This window comes from Lipophrys pholis, assembly GCF_963383615.2.
Source record: "Lipophrys pholis genome assembly, chromosome: 3".
In the NCBI taxonomy this organism is placed as follows: Eukaryota; Metazoa; Chordata; class Actinopteri; order Blenniiformes; family Blenniidae; genus Lipophrys; species Lipophrys pholis.
In genome coordinates, this window is record NC_137627.1 from 10,487,290 (window position 1) to 10,512,826 (window position 25,537).

At 41.0% G+C, this 25,537-nt stretch overlaps 1 protein-coding gene across 2 annotated transcripts in view; it reads left to right on the plus strand.

The window, feature by feature from the left end:
• Nucleotides 1-25,537, plus strand: part of kirrel3b (kirre like nephrin family adhesion molecule 3b) — a 160,993-nt gene that overhangs the window by 77,289 nt on the left and 58,167 nt on the right. For both annotated transcript variants that reach the window (XM_080460468.1, XM_080460469.1), the window contains exons 3-4: nt 17,759-17,908; nt 22,803-22,952. In XM_080460468.1, the coding sequence (XP_080316594.1) occupies nt 17,759-17,908; nt 22,803-22,952 (300 nt within the window). The remainder of the gene's footprint in view (nt 1-17,758; nt 17,909-22,802; nt 22,953-25,537) is intronic.

Consider the following 25,537-nt stretch of genomic DNA (forward strand, 5'->3'; position numbering starts at 1 on the left):
AGCATCTCTCTTTCTCTCTTTCCTCCTGAGTTCCCTAAAGACATGTCCCCCCTCTTCCTCTAGGACATGTTGCCTTGACATGTGAATGCTTCCTTCTAATGGGCAAATTGTGTCTGGCGAGTATGTTTGTCTGTGCCAACATATGCTCGAGCAGCAGCGCTTTGATATCACAAAATCTACTCTCAGCTTTTGTCTTTTATTGTTTTTGTTTTTTTTTCATTTCTCCTGGCTGTGCATAAACACTGGACCAGAACACACACTTTTCAAAATGTTTGCCCATCAGGGGCTAAAGAAATAGAAAATATAATTGTTTGAAGTAATCCAAAGTGCAGTATTTGTATTTGCTTTGTACTTTTTTTTTGTTTGTTTGGTTTTTTTTCCCGCCAAACAACATGCTGTGTGCAGCAAAATTTTAATTTGTTGGTTTATTCACGTATGGTATGACTCATGCGGTCAGCATTGTGATAGGGTGATGACTTTCCCAAAACATACCATAATGAATATGAGAGGCATGTTGAGTGAGTTGACCTTCTCAGCGTTCTTGCGCAATGTGACACGGCGTGGTGACCGACAAAGTGACTTTTCCGAGATATTGAAGGTTTCAGACGTACCACATACAACAGTGATTGATGGTGCCGCAGACACAGCTCAGTCATCCTTCCATCTTCCATAGAGACGCAAAGGAATGTTATTAATATTATGTTAAAAGCTATCATCTATCTCATACAAACATACACCAAGATGATCGTAATGACTTTTTCGCATTCACCTGAGCAAATCCTCAGCAAATGTAAAATAGCATCGTAAACAGACCGTGTTCTCTGTTTAATTGGCAGCTGTGACCTTCATGTGTTCAAGTGCAAAGCAAACATTTGATGAAATCAGTTCACATCTCAGTGGCATCATTCCGTCTTTCCTCTCTCGATTCCGTTTGGCTTGCTTTAATCATGTTTCCCTGCTAGCTGTCACAAGTAAATAATGAGTAGACTCAAGATGTCTTTGATTTGCAAGGCCTTAGTCGGGTCACAGCTCTATTGGCACAGACAAGAAAAAAAGTCGGCCCCTTTGCTGAGGGCTCATTAGAAGCCTTGCAGCACAAAACCAGGGTCACTGGATGATATGGAGTCTTTTTTATTGAAAACCCCCTTGATCCTGGAGATCACGGAAATATGCTCCACCATGATAGCAAGAGAGAGGGGAACGATTTCTCCAGATGACAAATTATATGCTTTGGGCACAGAGAAAAAAGAGAGGCAAAGCGTGAATACAGACAGACAGAAGAGAGAGAAAGCGGGAGAGGACATAATCTATACCTATGTGACTCCAAAGCCTGCAGACGAAAAGTCTCATCATGTCAGGCCCAGTTTTGACGCACGCCGCTCAGTGATTAGGCAGCTGGCAGATGTACTATGGGTTAGAAGGCGTTTCAATCAACTCTTCAGGAGAAATCTCAGCGTCAGTGTTTGATAGTCACCCGTAGAGATCCAAAAAGTTCATAAATCACGTCAGGTTCTCATTGCTAACTGTCCAAATGAATACAAACGGCCATTATCAAAAGTGAACTCCGGCATCTGTCCAGCCTGCATCAGACACTTTTGTAAAAGTGCCCAAAAATATTAGCTTAAACTGATTGAATAATACGATGTGTGTATAAATTTGCAGTGTCCCTACATACTGTGAGTTCTGCGTCTGAAATTCTGATGTCCTAGTTACACAACAATTGAAAAAAAAAAAGAAAAACAAAAGCACCCACTCACACTGTACTCCTTACATCTGCTATTCTGTGTAAGCACGGACAAATAAAACCTAATAGGATTAATTCTGATCAATGAATGCATCTGCGGGAGTTTTATTAGTAGTAACATTTGGTGCATCATTAGGCACATCATTTCAACAGCTGTAGAAAAAAAAAAATCCTGCTGTGTCGACCAAAACGCAACACGAATTTAGACAATAGTTTTTTTTTTTGTTGTTTTTTTTTTTGCCTCATTCAAAGCAGCTCATATAATCTCACGCTAGCTGGTGCTTTCATAGCCACGAGAATAGTCTGCTTTTCTTTTTCTGTTAGTTTTTTTCTTTAAACAAAATTGGGAAGATTTCCATCACTGACGCATTCTTTAGAATCGTAAAAGTGTCTTTTCTCAACTTATGACCCTGCGCATGGAGAAGGTTTTCTGTGGCCTCCGCCCCCATTATTACAGCAAATTTCATTCCTCTGATCTTTCTCACTTCTTATTCCCCGCATGACAACGTCATTACCTCAGACATGCAGTGATACCAGCAATAATTATTCATAAAAAATGTGTGCTGGAAAATTAATGGGGAGACATTATGCATACTGCTCTGCCCTGGTAATGTATTTGAGGGTATTTTAACACAGAGTAACACCGGCACACAGGTTAGGACCTGCAACCTATTATTCATATTCAGCACTATTTCAGCCAAGGTTAAATGTGGGTATAAGAGAACAAAGTGGTAATAATTGTGTCACTACAAGGGATATATGTTAATGCACAATGCTCATTTGATCCAGAATCCCCATCAATATTAAGGCAGGAACAGGAATATTCCTTTCAGGCAAAGCACTTTATTTTATAAGTACCTTTCTGTTATATGACAAGATTTGGGTTGAAGTCATTTGCTAGTCACAAATTACTACCAATTCAGCACTTAGACATTGTATGTGAATGGATTTAAATGTCAATATTGTCTGCAGGTGAGCAGTCATCATTGTCTTACTAGAGATGTGTTCTTCTGGTAAACAATATTGAAAGTGCAATGTATGGCAGGCATCATTTAATTTCCAACAGTTGTGGTACCTGCTTTCAGCCCTCAACAAAGTAGTTAAGACTATTGAGTCATCTACTGGTGCAGCTGTTGGAAAAAGCTGTGAAAAGGTAGCTCCAGATTGAGAGAGAGAAAAAGAAAAATGGACACATGGGGAGTCAGACAGAGCCAGAGGAAGCTCAGGACAGAAGGTTTCAGGTTGTGACATGTTAATTGCTCCTCTGCAGCCAGGTGCAGTAGAGAGTTGTCATCCAGCAGGGTTTGAAACTGTCTAGGAGTCAACGCTCCACTCTCCTTCATTCACACACACACACACACACACACACACACACACACACACACACACACACACACACACACACACACACACACACACACACACGCACACACACGCATCCTGCAAAAGCCCAACCGACTCTGAAGCCTATCATCCCAAAGGGCATCACGTCACACCGTCCTTCCAACTCATTCCGATTGATTGCAAACAAACTCACTAACTGAGATGTGCTTGTACAGGACCTGCAGCTTCACCTTTTCATGACACTGTCCATTCAAACACTTTTTACCGGCAGATAGGGTTTCTGTGTTTGTTCATGTCTGTGTAATGTCAATATATGAATTTGCAGTGTCTTACCTCTAGAATTTTATTATTTTTTTCTCCCAAATGGGTACCATCCAAAGATATCAAATCTGGGAGTGTGATTGTGAATGTTTTAAATGACTTTGCTATTAAGTGACGTTTTATCTGATTGCTTACTTAAAATGTATAACTCTGGGTTTTGTAAATAAGGCACTACCGCAGAAATACTGCAAGGCACCAAGAGATCAGTCGCACAGCAAGTACTGGATTAATAAAGGTCAAGCTGTCAGTGCAGGGCAGCCATTCTAATCTCACCTGGCCTGACCTTTAATAGTGCGACATTATCTCTATTAGTGTCTACAAAAGCAGTACTCCATTTCTCTTTGCATGCATGTCCATAATTCTAAAAGATGTGTGACCGTGCATTTGAAGGTGTTCATATGCTTGTGTGTATGTGTGTGTGTGTGTGTGTGTGTGTGTGTGTGTGTGTGTGTGTGTGTGTGTGTGTGTGTGAGAGCCTCGTAAATTTTTACCCTGGCATTCTGCCCAGCAGTTAGGACGAAAGCTCTGACAACCTAGGCAATGGCAGTCAAGGGTAATATCCAAGGGTAGCTCCACGAGTGCCGGAGTCATGAAGGCAGTTCAGTGACCAGGTAAAAGGCAAGTGCAGAAGAGCCTGTAAGAGCACCAGTAAAAACTGCAGAGGACTGTGACTGTTGAGAGGGCTTCTAATTGGTTTAGTACCCATGTCATCACCACTTAGAGCGGTTTAAGATATGCCTCCACAACCCAAGAGCTTCACACACTCAGTGGAGGAGTGGTGAGAACCTATCCTGGATCATGAACAGGTTTAAATGGAAGATTATTTCCTATAATGAGATATAGCTTGCCTCTGGAGAGACTCTATGGTAGATGGCGTGATTTTTATGGCTACTTTAAATGCCTGGCATTCTGGCTGTTACGCCCTATACTCCCAATGAGCTCTCACTTGGACGAATGCAGCTCAGGGTATCTCCCGCTCTCAAACTTCATTTTTTTTCTTTCACTCTTTATCTACTCTGTGTGCTGTATCTTTTTTTTTCTTTTGTGCAGCTAAATCGCGAGTTAAAGGCATTGGCAGTTGCCTGACTTTGTCCTGTAGTGTTAATGAGATACAAAGTGCGAAGAAAACTATTCGGCCACTCGCTTCTTCATTTCTCGTTAAGCCGGCAGGTGACCTCTACGTGGTTAAAAAGAAAGAAGAAGGAAAAAAAAAAAGAAAAATGACTCACTAATGCCTGGTCTCCACTCTTAAACAGCTCAGCTTCCTCTGTAAACACTACATGGCAGGGGCATCTCTTTGTAAAACCTTGTCAGAGTCATTAGTCAAATCAACACCCAGCTGAGTTAAAAGTGTGGAGGAGGCGATGTTGTGAGGAGAGAGGGCGCCTTGTTGATTTTTTCTTTTTTTTTCTTTCCCCCCTCTTCTTCCAAAAACAGAAATTCAGCTGAATTTCTGAAAATCACATACCTGGGCAGAAAATAAAAACTGGCAAGAGCAGAAGCAGACACCAAATTAGAGAAATGGGAACAACTATAGCGCTGAGACAATGCTCGGTGGGGGGTTTTATAGAGAGCAATGGGAGGAGCGTGTGGGGTTCAAAACACCTTCACCGTTGGGAGCAGAATTATCACTCCAGGCAACGCTCCCGGCAAATGAAAGTTCAATAGGTATGGAATAAAGGAGTAGGGCAGAATTTAAAAAAAAAAAAAAAAAAAAAAGTTTTCTTTAGGCTTCACCGTCTTACAACCAGGATGCTGACTTGGATGTGGCAAAGTGCCCCGGGGGAGGCCAGGAGCGCTGAGAGACGGTAACCTGAGATGAGAGGTACCTGAGCTTCAGCATCAACCCTCTCCTGTGATCCACTGGAGACCGAACGTTGATCACTTGAATACGCAGTCATGACCAGTTCTTACAGTCCACGCAGGCTGATCTTAGTTTTGTAACGGACAACGGCCCCACAGAGCAAAATTAAAAATTGAACAAGTCGTGTTTTATTGATATGTACGCTACATCGAATGTGACATCAAAGAAGGTGGACCATGTTGTGAAAAAATCATTTGAGATTCCAAAGTAAAGGGTCCTTGAGATGATAAAAAAAAAACCTCCATTTAGTAAAAGTAGTTTGATGGATCCCTCTTTAAATATATGGATCTGTTTAGAATATCACACGATTTTCAGCATTGCTAAAGGTAAAAGCGAGCATTTGCAATTTTGTTGTTAGGCTTTTTGGACGCAAAGTTCCTGATAAACCTTTTTCTATCATTACCCTCACATTTATATTACTGCCTTAAGTCCCCTAAATCCAAGTGACTACTGCATCTCGCACAGCTGTGCACTTTTATGGCATTTGCTAATGTACTGTAAATGACATAAAATATGACAAGCTTAGTTTTCTGCCAGCTCTTGCTTTTATATCATTTTTTATACCATTTTGAATTCCCATTTATTTATTTGAAGGCAGATGTGATTTTATGTCCTCACCATGGCTGTAAAGTGCTACTTTGAAATGCAAATGAAGCTTTGATTGAGAGATATTCATGGAAAGGGTGTTGTGTACGAGGTGGCAGTGCGGAAGTAAGTCCAAAGGGAGACGTTTTGTGGCGCCACTTGGGGCTCGGTGATAAATTGCCAGAGAAGCACATGAACTGGTAGAGGACGCTCGAGGACACAACGCTGAGCTCTCTAACTCGAGCTCCCAAGCATGACGAAACAGACTTTGCAGACAATCATCTCGTCCAGGGTTCTCATTGTAAAGCCACACCTCTTAGAAAAGTGGGATTCCCATTTCCAAACACACTACAGCTTTCTGCTCTTTTCCGCCACTTTCAAGACATTGCCTGCAGCTTTCTGGAAATAATGTTTTCGTCCGTTTAAGAGCAGATTTCAAAGAAAGGCTTTGGGAATCCAAATGAAATTACAGGATAGAGTGTCTGCTTAATGCCTTATATGCACTTAAAGGTGGAGTGTATACTTGAAAGGTAATGGCTTTCTGCAGTCAAGTATTATGGTGGCTCCCACACTGAAATGGATCTCTTTACTCCTGTCTTGACAGAGTCCTCTTAGCGAAGGTGTGGCATAATGTAGTTCCTACTCAGGTCTCTTATCTCGTGTCAGTGTTATCCTGCACACCTTGATAAAGCTTCCTTTCCTCCCTTGTCTTGTAACAACATTCCACTCTGTCTGACAGCTGCTGTAGCTAACAGGAGCCTCCTCTCATCATTCCCTTTCTTTCTTGCTCTTCCTTATTCCTCATCTCGCTCGCTCGCTTGCTCTCTCTCTCTCTCTCTCTCATTCCATGCATAGACACATGCAAGACTGTCATTACTTGTCTAAAAAGCTTTTCACCCCCCCACCCCCACCCCCCCCACTAATGTAGCAGAAGAAGCTTGCAGCAACGAACGTGCATTTGGTTTAATCTGAAGCGTATTACATTCATCCCAATCACCTGTGCTAATGGGCAACACTGCTGACAGCTGACAACCTGCCAACCACGTAGAGGTTAAGTCGAATATCCCCTAATGGAAAAAAAATAAATAAAGCAGACTCCTAGTAAAGTCATGTATGGGAGGCATTGAAAATCAGACCGAAAAATTAATCTCTGCATTGAGTTATTTTCTTTAAGCATTTTAACAATGTACGTTTTCCAAATGTGTGTAAAATTTAGATTCTCCTTTTCCTCATCTGACTCTTCTTTGTGAAACACCGACAACTTAAAAAAAATGACGCGCAGAGCAGTTTCCTTCACTTAGCATTAGTGACGCACTTTTTTTTTCTTTTTCTGAATAACATGACAAAGGCAAAAGCACTTGATATTAAAGGAAAAACAATGTTGTGATGTGGTGACTGGTATGGATGTACTGACTTTTTTTTTTTCTACCCTCCACATATACGAGATAAAAAAAACAAACTAAAAAACTTCAAAGAGCTTAAGATGATAATTGGCATTTGCATGTCGTCCTCAAGCACAATTTCAGTCCTCACGCCACACCGCGTTGTGATTACAGCCCACTTGACAATAGGCAAAGTAAGAAACGTCATTGGAACATTTATGAGCATTTATGGTAAAGGCACAATGCCTGCGTCGCCTGTAATGACCGTGGTTGAGCCACTGACGTTGTGATTTAACCTGGCACTTTGGCGGTAGCGAGCCGCTCCTCCAAATCAAGGCTAAGTGGCGGATTCATCAGTGCCCTGTCGAGATGAAACACTCGCCCGGCGGTGACACGGAGATGAGGCCCTGATTGGGACAAATACATCTCCCTCTGGTGTCAGCTCTCATTCACAGGTCTGAGCACAGGCTGAAAGAAAGACAAATGTTTTGATTAGGGGTCTCTTTCAATGTCACAGCAGCCGGCAAAGAAGAATGAGATGAGGCTGTCTCCGAGGGAAGCAAATAGTTGAAGACGATGAGAGGAAAATAGATGTCTCCACTGTCTGGAGGATGTCAAACGAGGGCTTCTGAGTCAGAGAGTGAGAGAGAGCGCAGAGAAATGCTCTCTTTTAATGAGGCTGCATTCCATTTGTTAGGAGATTATTTCTTGTCGGCTCAATGATTGTTGAAATTCAAGATGTATCAAATAGGAGGTTTAAAAAAAAAAAAAAAAAAGTGGCATTGGTGAAGTTAGTTATTTTTAAAGGTGGTATGGTTTTGTATACAATGCAGTTTTTGCAAGCTCAAACAACAATGTCGACGAAAAAAAAAAAAAAAATCCTGTTTAGTTACTAATGGGCACTGTGATCACGAACACACTGCTTATTCCCTCATCCTCCTCGAATTTTTTTTGTTATTATCACAGAATTTGATTGTTGGCGAAGCCACATCTATTTAACCGTCCTCGCTCTACACAGGCATTGCACAAGTTTTTTCGTAGTCTTTTGTACTTAAAAGATGTGTATCAGCTATGGCAAACCTGCTGAGCCCATATCTCTCCCTCCTCTCCACATCTCACACAGCGACGCTGAACCTTTGTTCATCCTGCAGACTTAACATGCTGTCTCATGTAGACCAATATTTCCTCATAGAGAACAAAACGTTGATGCCTGCGTTCCGCGGCTCACGGGGAACAGAGCGAGAGAAAATATACGGCAAGAGATACTTTGACGGATATGGCATGCATTTCAGTGGGATGCTCAAACGGGTAAACAACTCAAAGTGCCCTCGCAGTTGTTGTGTGAGAACCTTATCTTGGACAAAATAAATCTGCCAGTGTTGCTTATTTTTGGAGCCTCTTACACACAACCAACCATTCTCCCAACACTTGTTCTGCAAAATATTGTACTGATTCCAGTACAGCAAAAGTATATTTCCCATGAAATTGTGAAGAAAAAAAAAGAAGCATCCAAAAAATTCATATTTTGTTCTTTAAGATTTTAAACAATTCAAGGATAATTGAAAAAAATATATTATTGGGATATTATTTAGTGTGTGTGTATATATATATATATATATACACACACTAAATAATATCACGATGATAATATATATATATGTATATATATACTAAATAAAATGAATTGGACACCTTTCTGAACCCACCAGATGCACAGATACGTCCCTTCTGGCTTCATTTTCCGAGGGCTTTGATCTGTCTTTTGATTTAATCTCACTCAAAGGGACAAAAATGCTTCAAGTCTTAAAAGTCAAGGTACACTTTTATCTTGTCAGCCCAACAAAATATGAGTTATGGCTGGACAAAAGGCAGTTTAATGCAGCTTTCTGCGCTTGTGACATATAATGTAATAGAAAAATGGGACTCTGAGTCAAAAGGTACGACATACTATGTTGGACTTAGACCCTCTCTGCACCGCATCCATCAAATCAACCACCTGAGTCTGTTTCAAATCTTCATTATTCCTTGATGAACATGATCAATCCCAATGTAGGCCCACTTTCAAACACCCTTCAAGGTCCCTCCGCTACACAAACACACCATATTCCCTTTGTGAATTATCAAGTGTTTTGCGATCCATACACTCCCGTAAGCAGTCTCCGCGTTTGAACAACTAGACAATATGGCTGTCTTGAGTTAAAGAACCAGAGGGGAAGTGGACAAAGAAAGCACATAATGATGGCATAGAGAAACAGAAGGGACCCTTCCTGCTCAATCAGGCCCATGTGAACTCGCAAACTCCATCTCATCTCCATCTCTCTCACTCATTTGCATCTCTTTTATGTCCCTGCTTCCTATTATGCAAAAAGTGTACGCTAAAAAAGTGGTCCGGTTCGCAGAATGAGTCGTTCCATTTCCCTACACTTTTTAATCAATACCAGGCAGGGGAGGAGGGTTACGTGGTGCTCAGCCACATTTATGCTAACCAGAATATTTGAACTGTTCTCTTTGAACTGGAGTTACCTTGGAAACCAGCCCACAGGAGTTGCTGTTTTATAACAGTAATTACAATCATTGGTCAGTCTAGGTCTTGTATTTACAAAAAATACAGAATTTCATATATATCCAGGAGGTTAGCGACTTTGTGTGAATTGTTGGATCTCAGACTAACCTGAGTGTTTGGAATCCAGCAACCTTGAAGACCTTCACCCCCTCACGAAAGCAAACTATTCCTATATATCAATTATAGCGATATTAAAGCGGGTCTGTTTGTGTTCTCCGGCAGATATTTAGAAAAAAAGAATATTCCATAGCTCATGGTAGTTCAGTGACCTTTGCACTGCACTGTATTAGGGGTGCAAACAGCCGTAAAAAGATGCAGCCTCGAGAGATTGAATAAACCCTTTGTGCTCACCCCCACAACACTCCCCTCTGATTCTCCAGCTTCTGATGTCCATGAAATCTCACTTCTTCTGGCTGTGTAGCCGATGATAAAGCGAGTGCCTGCGAGGCCTTCTCGCCGTTGCCATTTGTAATTTTTAGAAGTCATCATCGGAGGCGATCTGTCTTGATTGTGCCTTGGCGACTGTCATGCTCCACTAATGCACAGTGTGAGAGGGGGCATAAATGCAGTGTCTTCCGGCAGCGCTGATGTTTATCTTCCCTGCTTCATGAATTTGCATTCCCCGCAGAAAAAAAATATACTCATAATGGCAGGCATCAAAGGCGAAGATAGGCTTGGCGGATTATCTGTCTGTATACAGTGTTTGTCTTACAAGTGGACAGGCAAGAAAAAAATGGATTTGAACATTCTGATGAGGAAGACAGATAGATCGTAATACATGTCTCCTCTAATGGTCTTGATGGAGCTTTATGAAATATTCATCATTGGTTACTATTGTTGTAACGTTGACAGCTGTGACTTAGGGATTACATTTTTACATTAATGAAGTTGCCCGTGTAACAAAAGCACAACTGCTTTGAGAAATACCGCAATGCTTTCTGTGGCTGTGTTAAAACCTTGATGAAAGCTTTTGGAAGTTTTTTTTGAATTCCTGCATCTGACAAAAAAAAAAAGAAGAAAGAAAAAGAAGGAAAGAAATCCCATTATTACAGCGAATACTGCTGTACCACCCAGAAGAGACTTGATAAATATTATGGCAAGAAATTTTTAAGCCTTGTCATTCCTGCTGTTCTTCTTTCTGAAGGCAGAAGTTTGTTCGCATTGTCGTGTGATTTGAAGGTTTTGAAAAAAAGGTGGAATGCAATTTTCTGTCAGAATAGTTTGAGTGCATGAAAAAAATAAATAAATAAAATACCTGTGTATCGCACTTAAACCATCTTCTGGGCATTGACGTCTCTTTCTGTGTATCGGCAAACTGCAACATTCATGCAGTTGGAGGAGTTTTACTTCAGTTAGGAGGGCTAAATTATTCATTTTCAGTCACTTTCACCTGGAGAATTAGTGTCTAAATGGCCTCAGTTTAAAACCCAGTCTTATGAGCTGTGACAAAGTCTCTCCTGTACGAGCATCTTAGTTTGAATCTGTGTTGAGCATTAGCCTTCTCATGTATCGCGGTGCAATGTGCATGTCAAATCATGCTTTTAAAAACTCCAGAGTGTCAGATATCAGGAATGACCATCTGAATGATCCACACTCAGTTGTTACTCGGATAACCAACAGATCAATCAGAATTATTGGAGCACTTTTGAATATGTGTTGAGAATGAATTAGAGTTAAAACATAGCTGACTGAAGCTTGATTTACTGCATCGATGTCTAGTAATGAGTTGGCTTTTTTGCTGCCAAGTTTCTGTCACACATTCACAGTATTGTTGCTTTAACACCTCAGAAATTGCACCTTTTTTTTTTCTTTTTTTTTTTTTTTTAAAGAAAAATAATCAAAATCTTATTTCGGGACATTTTGCGGATTGCATCTCCTGTCTGAAACTAAAAACACTCTCACCAATGTGGAAAAAATGAGTCTTGTAACTGGCAAGCTATTCTTCAGCAACACTGTCAAATGAATTGTCATGAAGAAACATAATTTAAATGCAGAAACGGTGGCCAGTAGAACAATATTGCAGAGTTCCGTGTCGAAGAAATCAGTTGAGGAAATACATGGGGATGCATTTCAATTTGCAAGTGTTACTTGGTAAAGTTCCGGAGGAGGTAATCCACAATGCAGCAGATTCATGTTTGTATTGAATCAGACGTAAGCGAAATCTTCTCGCAAGTGTTGATAAATCATTCACTGGTGGAGTAGTGGTTTGCCGTCTCTCCTCACAGTGAGAGGAGCCCTGCTTCAAGGTCCTCCTTGGTCAGCTTTCTGTCTGGAGTTTGCGTGTTCTCCCTGTACCTGCGTGGGTTTTCTCAGCTCGGTCTGGCTCCAGAGTATGAAGCAGCATAGAAGATGGATGGCTCTTTACTGACAGTCACCACTTTAGATTGATAGGGACTTTCACTTCGCGTGGATGTCTCTCCGCTAAGACGCTTTCCTCTCTGCGGGGGTTAACGCTTCGACCACCTGCTGGCTCCCCGCAAGGACAGGAGGTCAAATTGTTTTGACTTCGCTGATGATTGCAGTAGTCAATGAGAATACCTTGATTAAATCCCTAACATCACACATTCAACAAGCGGTGTGTGTGATGGCAACACTATCAGTGCTTCAAAAGGCCGGAAAAGAAGAAAAAAAGACTGATGTAACACTGAGAATTACCAACATTAGCGTCATAAAAAAATAGAAACTCTAATCATTGGCTACTAAATAACAACACATTTAACTAGTGTATCACTCCCGCCTTCCTATTATGAAGCTCTCCTGTGCTTTCAAATTGCAAGTATGAAATACCCAGGCCAGAGGGGTAATAGTTTCTGATAATGATCTTGGACGAAGCTTTGGTGCTGTGTGGCCACATGCCGCACAGAAAGCATGCTGATTATTTCTCTGAAGTGGGCTGGATGTGTGTCCGTGATGGTAATTTCCAGGCCTGATTGGCAAAGCGCGATGAAATTGGGGGCAGTTAGTACTGAGGGGAAAATAGTGCTGGAGTGTGTGGAAATTCAGCAGCCGTCCAATGGTAAACAAATTATCTGAAGTGAAATGACAACATTAGGCAATGCAAAGTGCTGGTCTGCATTACGAATATGGCGCTCGCACATTTTTTTTTATCTATCTGCTTGTCTTTACGTCATTTGAAACAACCGTGCTATCCTTATCAGAGATCGCTGTCGTCAACTTTAAATGAATGAATAATTTTCTATGATTTGTTGCACATAAACAGCTACTTTCAGCACCGACATATGAAAAAGGTTTCTATCCCAATGTCCTGTTTTTCAGTTCAGTTTGTGCATTCTAAAGGAAAGTTAACAAACGTAACCTGATTTTGAAGGTTTTGAAAGTGTTAAAACAATCGCCTCTAACCCTTGATGCTGCTCTGCAACTCTTTAAAACAGCTGAGAGTCTGTCAACCTACTGCCTTTAAATGAAGGTAGTTTTTTGTTGTGGTTTTTTTTCTTCTTTTTTTTTTTAATAAGTGGATAAACTCTTGGGAAATATTTTGAGTGGAAACACAATGCCCAATTCTGCAAATCCAAAGAGCTGAACTAAAACATTCCTTTGGTGCTGCCGCTAATCTTTTCAGACAGTATATGAAAACACACGCAGTAGTTAACTTTCTCTCCTTCTGTCTCTTTGTTTCTGACAATCTATTCATAGTAAGGGTTTCGGCTGTTGCTGAGTAAGAGGAACCCACAGGGCTGTCTGATGTCTCTCGCGACAGAGAAAAGGTGTCTGTTGTTTTTTTTTGCTCTCTTTGCCCACGTATTTACAGAACCTCACCCTTGAAGTCAAGGCCCATTTGACTCACAGCAAATTGGCTTGTCTAGACTGTTTTCCATTTTAATTTTATTTATATATTTAACTGAGCTCTCAAACAAGCCCTGTTAGGACATTTTATACAGCTTTATTAATGCCTGGCTCCAGTTCTATGGGCACCTGAGCACAATCAGCGTCCACCCCTCTTATTACTGTCAGTGGCGAAGGCTAAAGTGAAGCACTTGGTTCCTAATTTTTCTTCTCAGATATGAAAATATTTTTCTTGACCAGGTGGCGTTTTTTTTTTTTTGTTTTTTTTTTGCCAACACAGTGAGATTGAGTAAAGGGTAAAGCTGGCAGATGTGACAGAGACTTGAAAGTTAGCACCTTGATGTTTTTATTTTGTTTTGGTTATTTTTTGCCATGTCTCCACACTTCTTGACAACATTTTCACTACGAAGGCACATTTGCTGGCAAATGAAGGCTTTGAATGGAATCCAGGAGGTCACGTGGTAACTGCTTACATCAGATGAGTCTTTGATTCTTTCCATCTCGGTTGTACTTTCATAGAGATTCAAGAGCTCCAGTCTTACCAACATCCAACATTTCTCAGACATCCTACTCATGATGATATAAACATTACACATTACGCATCATGGCTATGCAAGTGTGTTTAAAGTTATACACAAGGTCACAATCATTTTCACAATTTGGATGCACTGAAAGCCCTCTTGTGGTCTGAAATCGGACAAGACTAAATCCTAATATGACAGTGTTGTTGTTGATTGGTCATTATTTTGTCATTTATTTCGCTTCACAGCAGTGATGTCACTTATCCATAAATGTTCTGCTTTGGGTCAATAGGCTTTCTGAGCTTGATACTTGTAATTTAGACTCCCACTGCCATAATGTTATAAACGCCTTCATGTTTCTTAGTAGAGGTCAAAACATCCAATGCTGCTGCCCGGTAAATTGCTTACTGACATCACAGGACCAACACACAAGCTAATGTCTTTTAATAAGGTTTTCCATTAAGGGGAAATTCAATATACCTTGAAAATGGTCTTGTTAACCATATGGAACAGTCTTTACGCTGCATATATATATATATTTTTTTTTTCCTCAATCTTCCCTCAGTGTTACCTATAGAAGTCGTGGCTTAAGTTGTAGAGCCGGTCATCCTTCAGTCCCAAGGTTAGCATTGTTCATGCACTGAAATCTCCCACAAAATGTCCTTCAACCTCTTCCTTCCGATAGCTGACATTTTCTTTTTCTTTTTTTTTTGTGCTGAGGTGAGGTGACTAGGGGACTGATCATCACAGGCTCTATACATTGAATTACTGACTATTAAGGTAAAATTGGTTACTATGTTGCTCAGGGACCCACAGTGGGGATCTGCCTACTGTGGGAATCAAACCTGAAAACTCCTGATCCAAAGTCTGCTTCTCTAGCTTCTAGGCCACCACTGCCATGAGCTATTTTTTGTGAGAATTTTGTTCATAAATATAAATTGTATGATAAAAAAAATAGCGCATTATTTAAAAATGTAAATAAACATGATTAAGGTAAGGGTAAAAACAATGCACTCCTTTTTTGTTTTATTATTCTCTCAAAGGTTTGAATATAGTCATGCAACAGGTTGCCCTCAAAAAGTGACAAATTCATCATCACCGAGTGATCATAATCAAGTCTGCATCCTCTTTATTCAAAAATAGAAAGTCGATTAGGAATAGATATCATTTTACAAGGTAGAGAAGAGGAGGACTGCCTCCATGGCCTCAGACACGAGGTAAAGCACCAGAACAACAAGTGCCAAGGTTCCGCCTTGAAAAAAATATGTGTCTGTTGTCCCAGATATTATTTAGTAAGTCTCTGCGACACTTTCAGGCCCAACTGTAGAACGATGTGTTTCATTTAAGAGGCTGGAACCCGAAGAAAGATTTAGTGCAGTTGGTGGATGTGACAATCATTATGTAAAAACTCAGAAGAATCATCCAATCGGTGGAAATAAAATAGGAAAATAGCACGTTTTTTGCAACGCTTGCTAGTTACGACAAACATTTGTTGTTGATAGTTTAGCAACTTAATGGATCCTGGAAAGTCCTTCTTCATAATAAAACCTTCCTTTGTGTAGACAGGTAATGTGCTTGAAACAAGGTTGAAATGTACCGCAGCATCACATTCTCCTTTTCTCAATATGTTCAAAGACGAAACAAACAAGGCGCCATGTAGACGTGTGCAGGAAAGCCACAGGCATGTGAGCTGCCAGTTTAGAGATCCCTCAAAATGTTGAAGCAATTATAGCAAAATCTGAACTGTTTGATAATATCAGTCATGACTGAGTCGATGCAGAGCTCCCCGGTGTTTACAGTGTTTTCTCTGAACAAGACAATAGATCAGTTGAGTCGCCGTCTATATGTTAGCGCGCTTCATCTGCCGTCCTGGCTGGGTAACGGCGCACAGCTGAGATAAGCGCGTGGAAACACAGTCAGGGATGAACAAAAGCTGTCTAGGTTTGAAGGGCAATACGTATGGTGAGATAAAGTCTTTCCGAGCCATGCGACGAACGTGCACATACTGTATTTGAAATGCCTAGTTAGCCAAGCAAAAGGTGTTGAGTCTCAGGATGATGAAAAACCTACTCAATGCTCCGAGAAGAAATACATTATTTTCTCTCCCTTTGATGGAGGTTTAGTGATAAATGTACATGGAAATGAGGGAGTATTCAGACTTATTTTCTCGGTGTGTGTTTATGAGTGGTTTATAGGCACTGTACTCGGAGAAGACAGCATGAATTAATTAGAGAACCGCTGGCTTATATCTATTAACAAGTTATCCATCACATCCAATTCAGTTCAAAGCTGAATAAAATGACTCTCAGATTTGAATGTCATTCTCCAACTCCAGTGAAATCCCTTTTTGGGTGTATGACAACATTATTTCCTTTGTTTGTCGTTTGAAAGTGTGAAGAAATGATCTTTGAATATCAAATGAAGCGCAGCATGAAGCGGTTTGATTCAAAAGGCAAAAGTGTGGGATAAAAACATGCCTTCGTAATCATTGCAGCCTTTGCTTTTTTTGATGGTGTGATTTTACTAATGGTACACCTCTATCAGGTTTCCTTTGCACACAATTAGGATGAAAAAGCATAAAAAAAAAAGATAATGCACACACTTATGAGCGTCTCATCATTTCAAAGGAGAAGTTGTCCAATCTGATCGCCTGTTGGTACATGCATTAAGGCGAGAGGCAGTTAAGTCGATTGAGAAAAAGGTAAACAACTGAACTTAGCAGTTGCAAAATAAAAATTATCTGTGAACCAAGCTGTCTCAGTAAAGTGAGAAAGAGCAAGCCACACTTTCTAAACCTTTGCTGTGATTCATGCTCGCAGTGTATCGTGTCCCCGCTGCTTGTACCAATGCATATCTGTCTGTGTAGACTTTAGTTGATAGGCAGGCTGCCAGGGTTTCTGACTACACATCAGGACCACTCTGTACCCTCCAGTCTGATCGTCAGCTCTTCCCCTCGCACTCCCCGCACGCACACGCATTCGCACACGCATTCGCACACTCCTCTTACCATACCCCCTCCCCGTCAACGCACCCTCTGTTTCTAATGGAGTTCACCGCACACTACTTTCCGCCTGAGCACGCAGTGGAGGAGTGCTGCTAATAGCAGTTGCACAGTTGGACTACATGGGTGTGAGTTTGAGTTAATGTATGCTGCTATAGCAGTGTTGGCAGACAGACGTGTGTTATCTGCTGTGGTGTGTACGGCCCTGGCCCATCTGTACGGTGACATCCTTCATAAATGAACCAAGCTGAGCGGTGACGGCTGTCTCGTAGCCTGTGCTTCAATCCGGGTGCTTCACTGGCACCTCTGATGCATATACAGTGTCTTGTCTCCATATCATGAATAGTAAAATAATGTGCCACTTTTGTATATCCCCCTTTAGGGTTCTTTTAACGTGGGTTTGACAAGAGGTTTGAGTGAAATTGGTGAAAATAGGCACGTAGTGCTCTTCACCCATTGTTACCCTCATTCAGCATTTGAAACACGGAAAGCAGGAGTTAGTATAATTTCGCTTATGCCGCTCTTTGATCTTAAAATTTCCCATGTCTTTCTGTCTGTCTCATGCTAAAATAATGATCGTGATTTCAAACAGTCAGATCTAACCTTTTCCTTGTTTCTTGGTTCTTCAGGGGTGGAAGCGATGTTTTCCCAGCAGCCACAGGACCTGGTGGTGGTGGCAGGTCAGCCCGTGACGTTGCCGTGCTCTATCCCCGGGTACCAAGGTGTTGTCCTGTGGATCAAAGACGGCCTGGCACTCGGTGTCGGGAGAGACCTCTCTGGTAAGAAACAGTGCCCGTGCCTTTTTAAAATGTCACCCTGCTGTCTCCCATCACTTTTTGTTTTCCCATGTTAAATACACCCCCGTTATGGAACCGTCAGATTAAGTCCTCACATGTCAACAAGCTCGCCCTCTTCCAAATATATATCGCTCAACAGTCAAGAGTTTCCATTATAGTGTCTATAGAGTTCCATTACAAGCATAATAATAATATCACTGAACAAGGCCAAACAGCATTGTAAAATTCCTTTCTGCCTCTGTGTTTCAAACAGACTTAAATCGCTCATACTTTGTGTTTAGCACAAACCCGAGAGGCACAAAAATCCCAGTGAAATGCAACATCAGTGGCTGCAGTGGTCTTTCTCTGGTGCTCTGGGCGGCTAAATGGCTTTTTGAAGAGTAGTTGGCATCCTCTAATTACACTGCACCTCATGCATAATTGTCTTAATTGTTTAATTTGGAGTAAAAGTGACTACCGCACCGTCATTTAGTAGCCCGTTGTTCCACCAATTGACGCTTTATGTATGTTCATGACCTTGATGTTTTTCAAAGGACCACATCAGTCCTCAAAATTATCATTTAGAACCTTTTTAAGTGTTGAGTCATTGACTAAGAAAATCCATTAAGGCGCCATACGTTTATTGAAATGATCATTAAAATTCTCCAAAAACAGAGATCCACTTCAATTCATATACAGCTCCCCTTCATAGCCACACACATTGCTGTTTCCTTTAAACCTCTTTAATTCATCTCTCATTGCTCTACTCTTATCTGGAATTAATTTCAATTCAAAGCACAATCACACAAAATCAAGCTGAGGCCATTTTTCAAAACACAAATATTTGTTCTTATCACAAACGACTACATATATTTTGTACTCAAGATTTGAGGTCTTGTACCTTCTGACCTTTAGCAAAAGCTTTTAGAGGTCTTCCTCACCACTACTGCGGTCTGTGATTAAACCTCAGTGGTTGACCCACTAAAGCCATCCCATTCTCTCTTCTCAGTCCTTATCAGGCCCAAGAGAAGCAGGGAGGTAGCTGTAAACAATAGTCCTGCAGTCTTTAGGTCTCTTTGGGAGAAAGAGGAGGCAGTCAGGGGGAGTACTTATGATTGCTCGAGATAGAATACAAGAGAGAGATAGAGGAAGAGGGAGCACAATTTTGTTAGGGGTCAGAGTTTAGCAGAGATGTTTGTCCTCTTTTCTTTATTATTGATTTAACAAGAAAAAATGATCGAGATGAAATCTCAATCCGGCAATGTTCAAAGTCAGAGGCATGAGCAGAGGGAGAAAGGGGAGTGAATGTTGGGTCACCATGCAGAAAGGAATTGCCGTAGACCCCGCTTTAACAACACATCTGCGAAGAGCTTAATAGTCGCGGGCAGGATGCTGTAATCTCGGCTCTTTCTACAAACATCCTCTCGTCATTATCTGAATGAATAGTCAGGCCTGAGATGGAGAGTCGAAGTGTTATAAATGCTCAGGGTTTGTATGAAGAGAAATAGCTGCCTGCCTTGAGAAGATCTGTAGCTCGAATCAACGGCATGATGCGGACAGGGGCTGAGTGCCTTCCATTGAGACAGATGACACTTTCTCAAATTAAAGTGCTCCACAGCTGTCCTTTTTTATCACCCCTGCCTACCTAAACAAGTAATGCATGCAGCGGGGAGAGAAAAAAAATGAAAGAAAAAAAGAGTGACGGTACATCACTACATGATGTACACAATGAGAGAAAAGTGGCAGCTGTATACATAAAAAGTGCGACGAATCAAATGTTGCACGGAGCATTTCAATAATATAGGTTTGCTCGGCTATTCATAGAAAGAAGCTGCGTTGGCAGCGTGCTCCGCCTGGGACCTGTTTCCATTCACGGGAGCAGTGATTAAACTGAGAAGAACTCTTTCACCATTCAGCACAAGAAATCACGGCACAAAAGCAAATGATTCCTATCTGTCCCTGAATTTCCTCTTCATTCCCTTCTGTGTCACGCTTTTCCACTCTAATTAAAGAAAAGTAAAGTAGCCCCACAGCAGCTCGACATACCAATCAATGTCATGAATATGTATGATGTAGAATGTATCTCCGACGCATGATGGTGACAATAGTGGGAGCAGCTATAAGTGAATTGTCTCAGTGTGCAGGCAGAGCTTGGGGATGGACTATGTGTTGGTGTACTCGGTGCCTTGTGTTTATGGATATAGGAGAATGAAGTCCTAAATAGAGCATCTGACAGGGGACCTTTAGAAGAAAGCACGCGTCACTCCAACCTCTCACGAGAGCAAATTGAACACTGGTGACCTGTTCGCAGCAGCAGCAAACCTGTTTCTATCCCCCAGTGGTTACACTGTGTGAAACGTGTTCTAGGTGAATGCTATAAATCACTAGGCCACGCCTCAAGTGTCTGTATAGCTACGCACACACACACACACACACACGCCCATGCACATAAACCATTGATTCAGCCTGAAGACAAATCCATTCCGCCCTGATGGATTCATTACTCCTTAATGGGCCTATTTTACATTGTTTGCTTTGGGTAACACATTGTGTCTTTGAAATTCGCTGAGATCTAAGATCAATGGTCCTTTATAGGTACACATCACATGCAGAGAGGTGATCAGTCTTCATGTGTGCCAGTATAATTTCCATCATATTGACAAAATGCATGATCAAGGCATCTATAAGGTGGCACAAACACGTTGTAGTATATTTGCATTCTTTGGGATAATATACAATTCTTATCATTTGCTATCAACCATGAATGCAAATGTCTCCACCTGCTTATGTACAGAGATGAAACTGGAATGGAGCCATGTCCACGTAACAAAATTATTCTTAGTTTGCCCGACGCACAGATGAGGCAAGATTGTGTGTTTGTCCTACAGAAATTAACATGGCTTACACCTTGAGACAATTAAGACGAGCAAAACAGAGAATATATGAAGTACATCTTGTCTCTGCGGTAGGTACAGTTAAGCACTAGTTACGTTGACTGGAGTCAACCCAAGGTCATATTATTCACATTTGTGCAATGATCATTACCTTTGTGATCGGCAATGGCATTATTGCCTTGAATCACATCAGTGGACATAAAACTGAAGCAAAATGGCTCTCTGGGTGACCTTCTACACCTAATGGTACATCCTGAATTTTAGGCTTTATTCTGAGCATGAAAAAGCAGAAAGCTCCGTTTTAATCAATAGTTATTAATGCCACTAATGGACACTACCAGCCGTGTTCTTTTTAGGTAACACTTTTGTACTTGCACTACATGTTCTCCAATTCTTCAGTGTATACCAGATGATGTGAATCCATAGAATTGAAACATTTCAACATGTCCTTGAAAAGTCTTTTTTCCAAATAATAGATCATACTTATATAATACCTACTTACTGATACACATAAGTCTGTTATCGGATGGTAAGTTTTTTTTTGGCATCTGTTAACTTATTCCACAGATTGTGTTGACGTTTCGGCTGCCTTGTGTTCTTGGTCCTCTTTACTGTATGGACCCTTAAGATTAAAGTCTACATGTAGGAGGATAAATTGCAGAGAGTGGCTTAATCGGCTGTAACTCACCCCACCAGCATATAATGAGGCCCACTTCATGCTCTATTAAAGGCTACCGGATTCAATGAAGCAACAGTCAGTAATTGGACTTTGAGCATATGATGGGTTTTTGCAGTGGACATATTCAAGGACTTAAAAGCTGTTACAAGGCTGTGCAGTCTGTTCTTTGTGGTTGCTAAAACATATAATCAGGCTGTAAACCCTTTTTAGAGTCAAAGACTCCAATTCTTGGGGAATCTCTGAGGTGAAAAATGACTCATTCGCTAGCTGTTACTGAGAAATCAATATTTCACTTCCCAACATTTTTTTGGCGATAACCCAGCATTTGGATGGGTACTAATAGACCTTTTCAGAAAAAGAAAATGACAAGTGTGTAAGTCTAAAGTGTGAAGTTTTCTTTTACAAAGCACAAAGTTGGACCAGAGCTTTATTAAAAATCTGGCCTTGTTCCCCTGTAAAGCTCTCCCATCCAATCTTCTGGTTTCATCACTGATCAATGAATTACGTAAGAACTGGTTGGAAAAAAAAAGCAATTCTCAGCTCGAAATTCTTCATATTTCTTCAGAAGAATGTTCATGAAGAGACATACTTGTTTTATTCCACATCCTGTATCCATAATAATTAGAAAGATGAAGTGGGGGAAGAAAGAAAAGGATCTTCAGAGATGTGCAATTCCAGAAGCATGTGAAATACTCCGCAGAGCTTCCCGGTTCAAGACATTCTTCTTCCTGCTTATTCTCCCCCATGGAGGGCTGTACTCTGTAACACACTTGCAATGCATATTCTGATAATAGTAGAGGGGGATATCTTTTAAAGCATCTTGCTTGTCTTGTGTAAAATGCCCAGGTCTCCTGGATATTGCACTGCTTTCTTACATTATTAAACTATAAATCATTTCACAGGGCAATGCTGAAACAAGTCAAACTTGAGCAGCTCCTGTTTACGGTTGCAGTAAAACATTCTCCGGAATGCTGCAACCTCCACAGCATCTCATTACCATTGCCCGAAGAGCCATAAAAACATGTATAAAAATGTATTGTGTATACATTAACAAATGAACCATCAAGTCATATTCACCCAACAAGTAACGTTCCCCAACTTTCTGCTTTTGCAGCACAACTACACACACACACACACACACACACACACACACACACACACACACACACACACACACACACACGCACACACACAGCACATTTTTTTGTTTTTCGTTAAATGACTAATATTTACCAGACAGGTCTTAAAGCGATTTAATCTTCTCGCTTTAGGCAACTGGGCAGCCTTTTTCCTGTGATGCCAACCAATGCATTTCCTGTTGCAGGCTACCCTCGTTACACCGTGATTGGCGACCACGGTTCAGGAGAGCATCATTTGCGAATCCAGCATGTCGAACTGATGGATGACTCTGTGTTTGAGTGCCAGGCGGTCCAGGCTGCCATGAGGTCCCGCCCTGCCCGTCTCACTGTGCTGGGTAAGTCGGAGATAAACACACAGACTCCAAACAATACCACACCGTTTTGTGCCAAGCCCATCCAATTGGCAGACAATCACTGGCTTCTGGCTTCTCACTCCCTTGTTGGTTTTTAAATGTCCCGTGCTAGTTTTTAAGTGCTAATAGTCCTCGAAGAGGTCCAATGTAAACGTCACTAGAACTGGTTTTATCCTCATGGGTTTTTGGGTTACACGTTTGAAATATTCAGACCAAATTAGTGGTATTTCTGTCTTTTATTCGATGCACTATTGATCCCAGGCCATTCAAAGGTAGAGAGTTGCTAAAATGTAAATTTTTCAAACCCGATTACTTCACTTAAATCCAAACAGAAACATTACCAGACCTCAAGGACCTCACACAACTAGATCGTTTACATCACTAAAAGTATACATTTTGAGTCCTTGTTCACTTTCCAGCTTCCATGCAAATGTGCCAATGCAAATACAGAAATGGGCACAGATGTTCGAATGCTCTTTCATCTAAATCACGATAGCAAGGCCACGGTGGATTCTGAGAACAAAAGAGCCACTTCAAATCATCAAGAGGAATTAAATCGTTGATAATGTTTCCCATTCGTCGCAGGATGCCAATATGAGTGAACTTCCACAGACCCTTACGTTTCCATTCTTAATTTCCTTCCTCCGCATGCAGCCTCCATTCCATTATTACCATAAGCTTGAGAGGTTACAGGCTCTTAATTAAACTTTATTGGGTTATCATTCACTGTTGCCATTTCCGCCCTATTGGGTCGCACTCGTCCAAACTCGCAGCTCATGACTCTTTCTCCAGGCCTGTGGAGCTTTCCGCTGCCTCCTACACTGGAGGGATAGCCGAGGAGATAGCCGGAGTCATCGACAGAGAGGGAATGAATAAGAAAAGAGAGAGAAGGGAGAGAGAGAAAGTGGTGTCTGCCACACAGTGCTCTCCACCAGCGACTGATCCGCCTTATTGATCCAGCCTAATGAAAAGTGAAACTAACGATTTGTAGGGGAGAAGGCAGTAAGAGAAAAAGAGAGGGGAAGACAAATTGTGGCATAACGTTTCTCTGACTTCCAAGCCCCCAGCAAATGGATATAAGTGAATAATTATGGATACTTCTGCAGAGATCTAAAAACGGTCTATTGTAAAAACGGCCTCTTTTTTTTCCCGCTGCCTTTCTTGGCCCACATGTTTAAAGATTGTGCTGCTTTGGCCTGGAGCTTTTATCTTTCTTTTCCTTTATATCAGGGCATGAAGAACAAACCCACAGGAAAACAATAAAATCAATCCGATTATATGGTTACACTGCTAACTGCTTTCTGTAACTTTAGTACACACACTGCTTAAAACTCAGAAAGTTTTATTTTATTTATCCAACTTCCCAGATGGGAGAACTCACATGACAAGCCACCGAGTCAGGCTGATGAAACTCTGCTTATAAATGACAATGATGCCGTGTAATAGTCACATGATGCGAGAAAAGCAAATACAGTATGAGCTTCACTGTGTTGGTTTCTGTCGCGACAAGCTACATTAGCTCTGCTAAATAGTGGAGTTGGGCTATTATCACTTTAACTGCAATGATTTACCAGTAATTGTATTTCAGAATGCATGAAAAGAAAAGACTTTAATATTTCTACCGAAACATAATGTTATATTGAGTGATTCCGTTTAATCAATATCTTTGAGGTCTTTATTATTTTCCAAGGAATTTGGAACTTACCAGTGTCCAGTTATTCATGAATGCTGCACACATTCAGATATGGATTTTTTTTATTGTTTTGGAGGTTTCAAGCTTTATTTTAAGTTGTATTTGTTTCAATTCACACTGTACAATGGGTTAGGGCTTTTTTTTTTTGTTGCTTGTTTTTAGTTATTTTAACAAGTCTTACACTCAGTACTCCATGTAATTGAAATAATATTCTCAAATGCTTGCCTCTGCACGGCAAGAAAAACATAACAGCAGTTCAACAATTGCCACAACTATATTTCTGCGGCTAATCAGCATTGAGAGAGGAAAAGCCTTTATTAGTTATTTGGCTTTTTGTGGGTAAAAAAAAAAAAGTTTATCATTCCTCCGCATAAGCCCAAATGGAAGGTGTTTGTTTAATCCCCTGCCAAGCGAGCTGACTCCTGAATCTACTGCCAAGAAGAACTCCAAGCTGACGTACACACAAGGTAATGGAGGAAATATATGCAAGGCCTGTGTCACTGCAAACTCCAAGCTGTCAATTACTTGCCAGTGGTGACAGAGTGTGTCTATCGACTGGGAAGACAGCTATGGCCACACACACCTGTGCGTGCACGCAGACAAAAATACGTCTGCATATACACAATGTGCTTAGACCGCACACCCAGCGGTGCACGCACGCCGCTTCCCTTCTGCAAACTGACAGCAGTATAAATCTAAAGCTCTCCCCTCCATCTTTCATAACTCAATATCAGTCCAAACTCCTCCAAGTGCTGTATCAGACGAACCTCTTTCCCCTTGACTTCAATAAACTGGGAAATGTTAGAATATAAACATTTATTTGCATCAGTATAAACAAAAAAACAAAAAAGAAACGAGAGTGTTTATTTTTCAA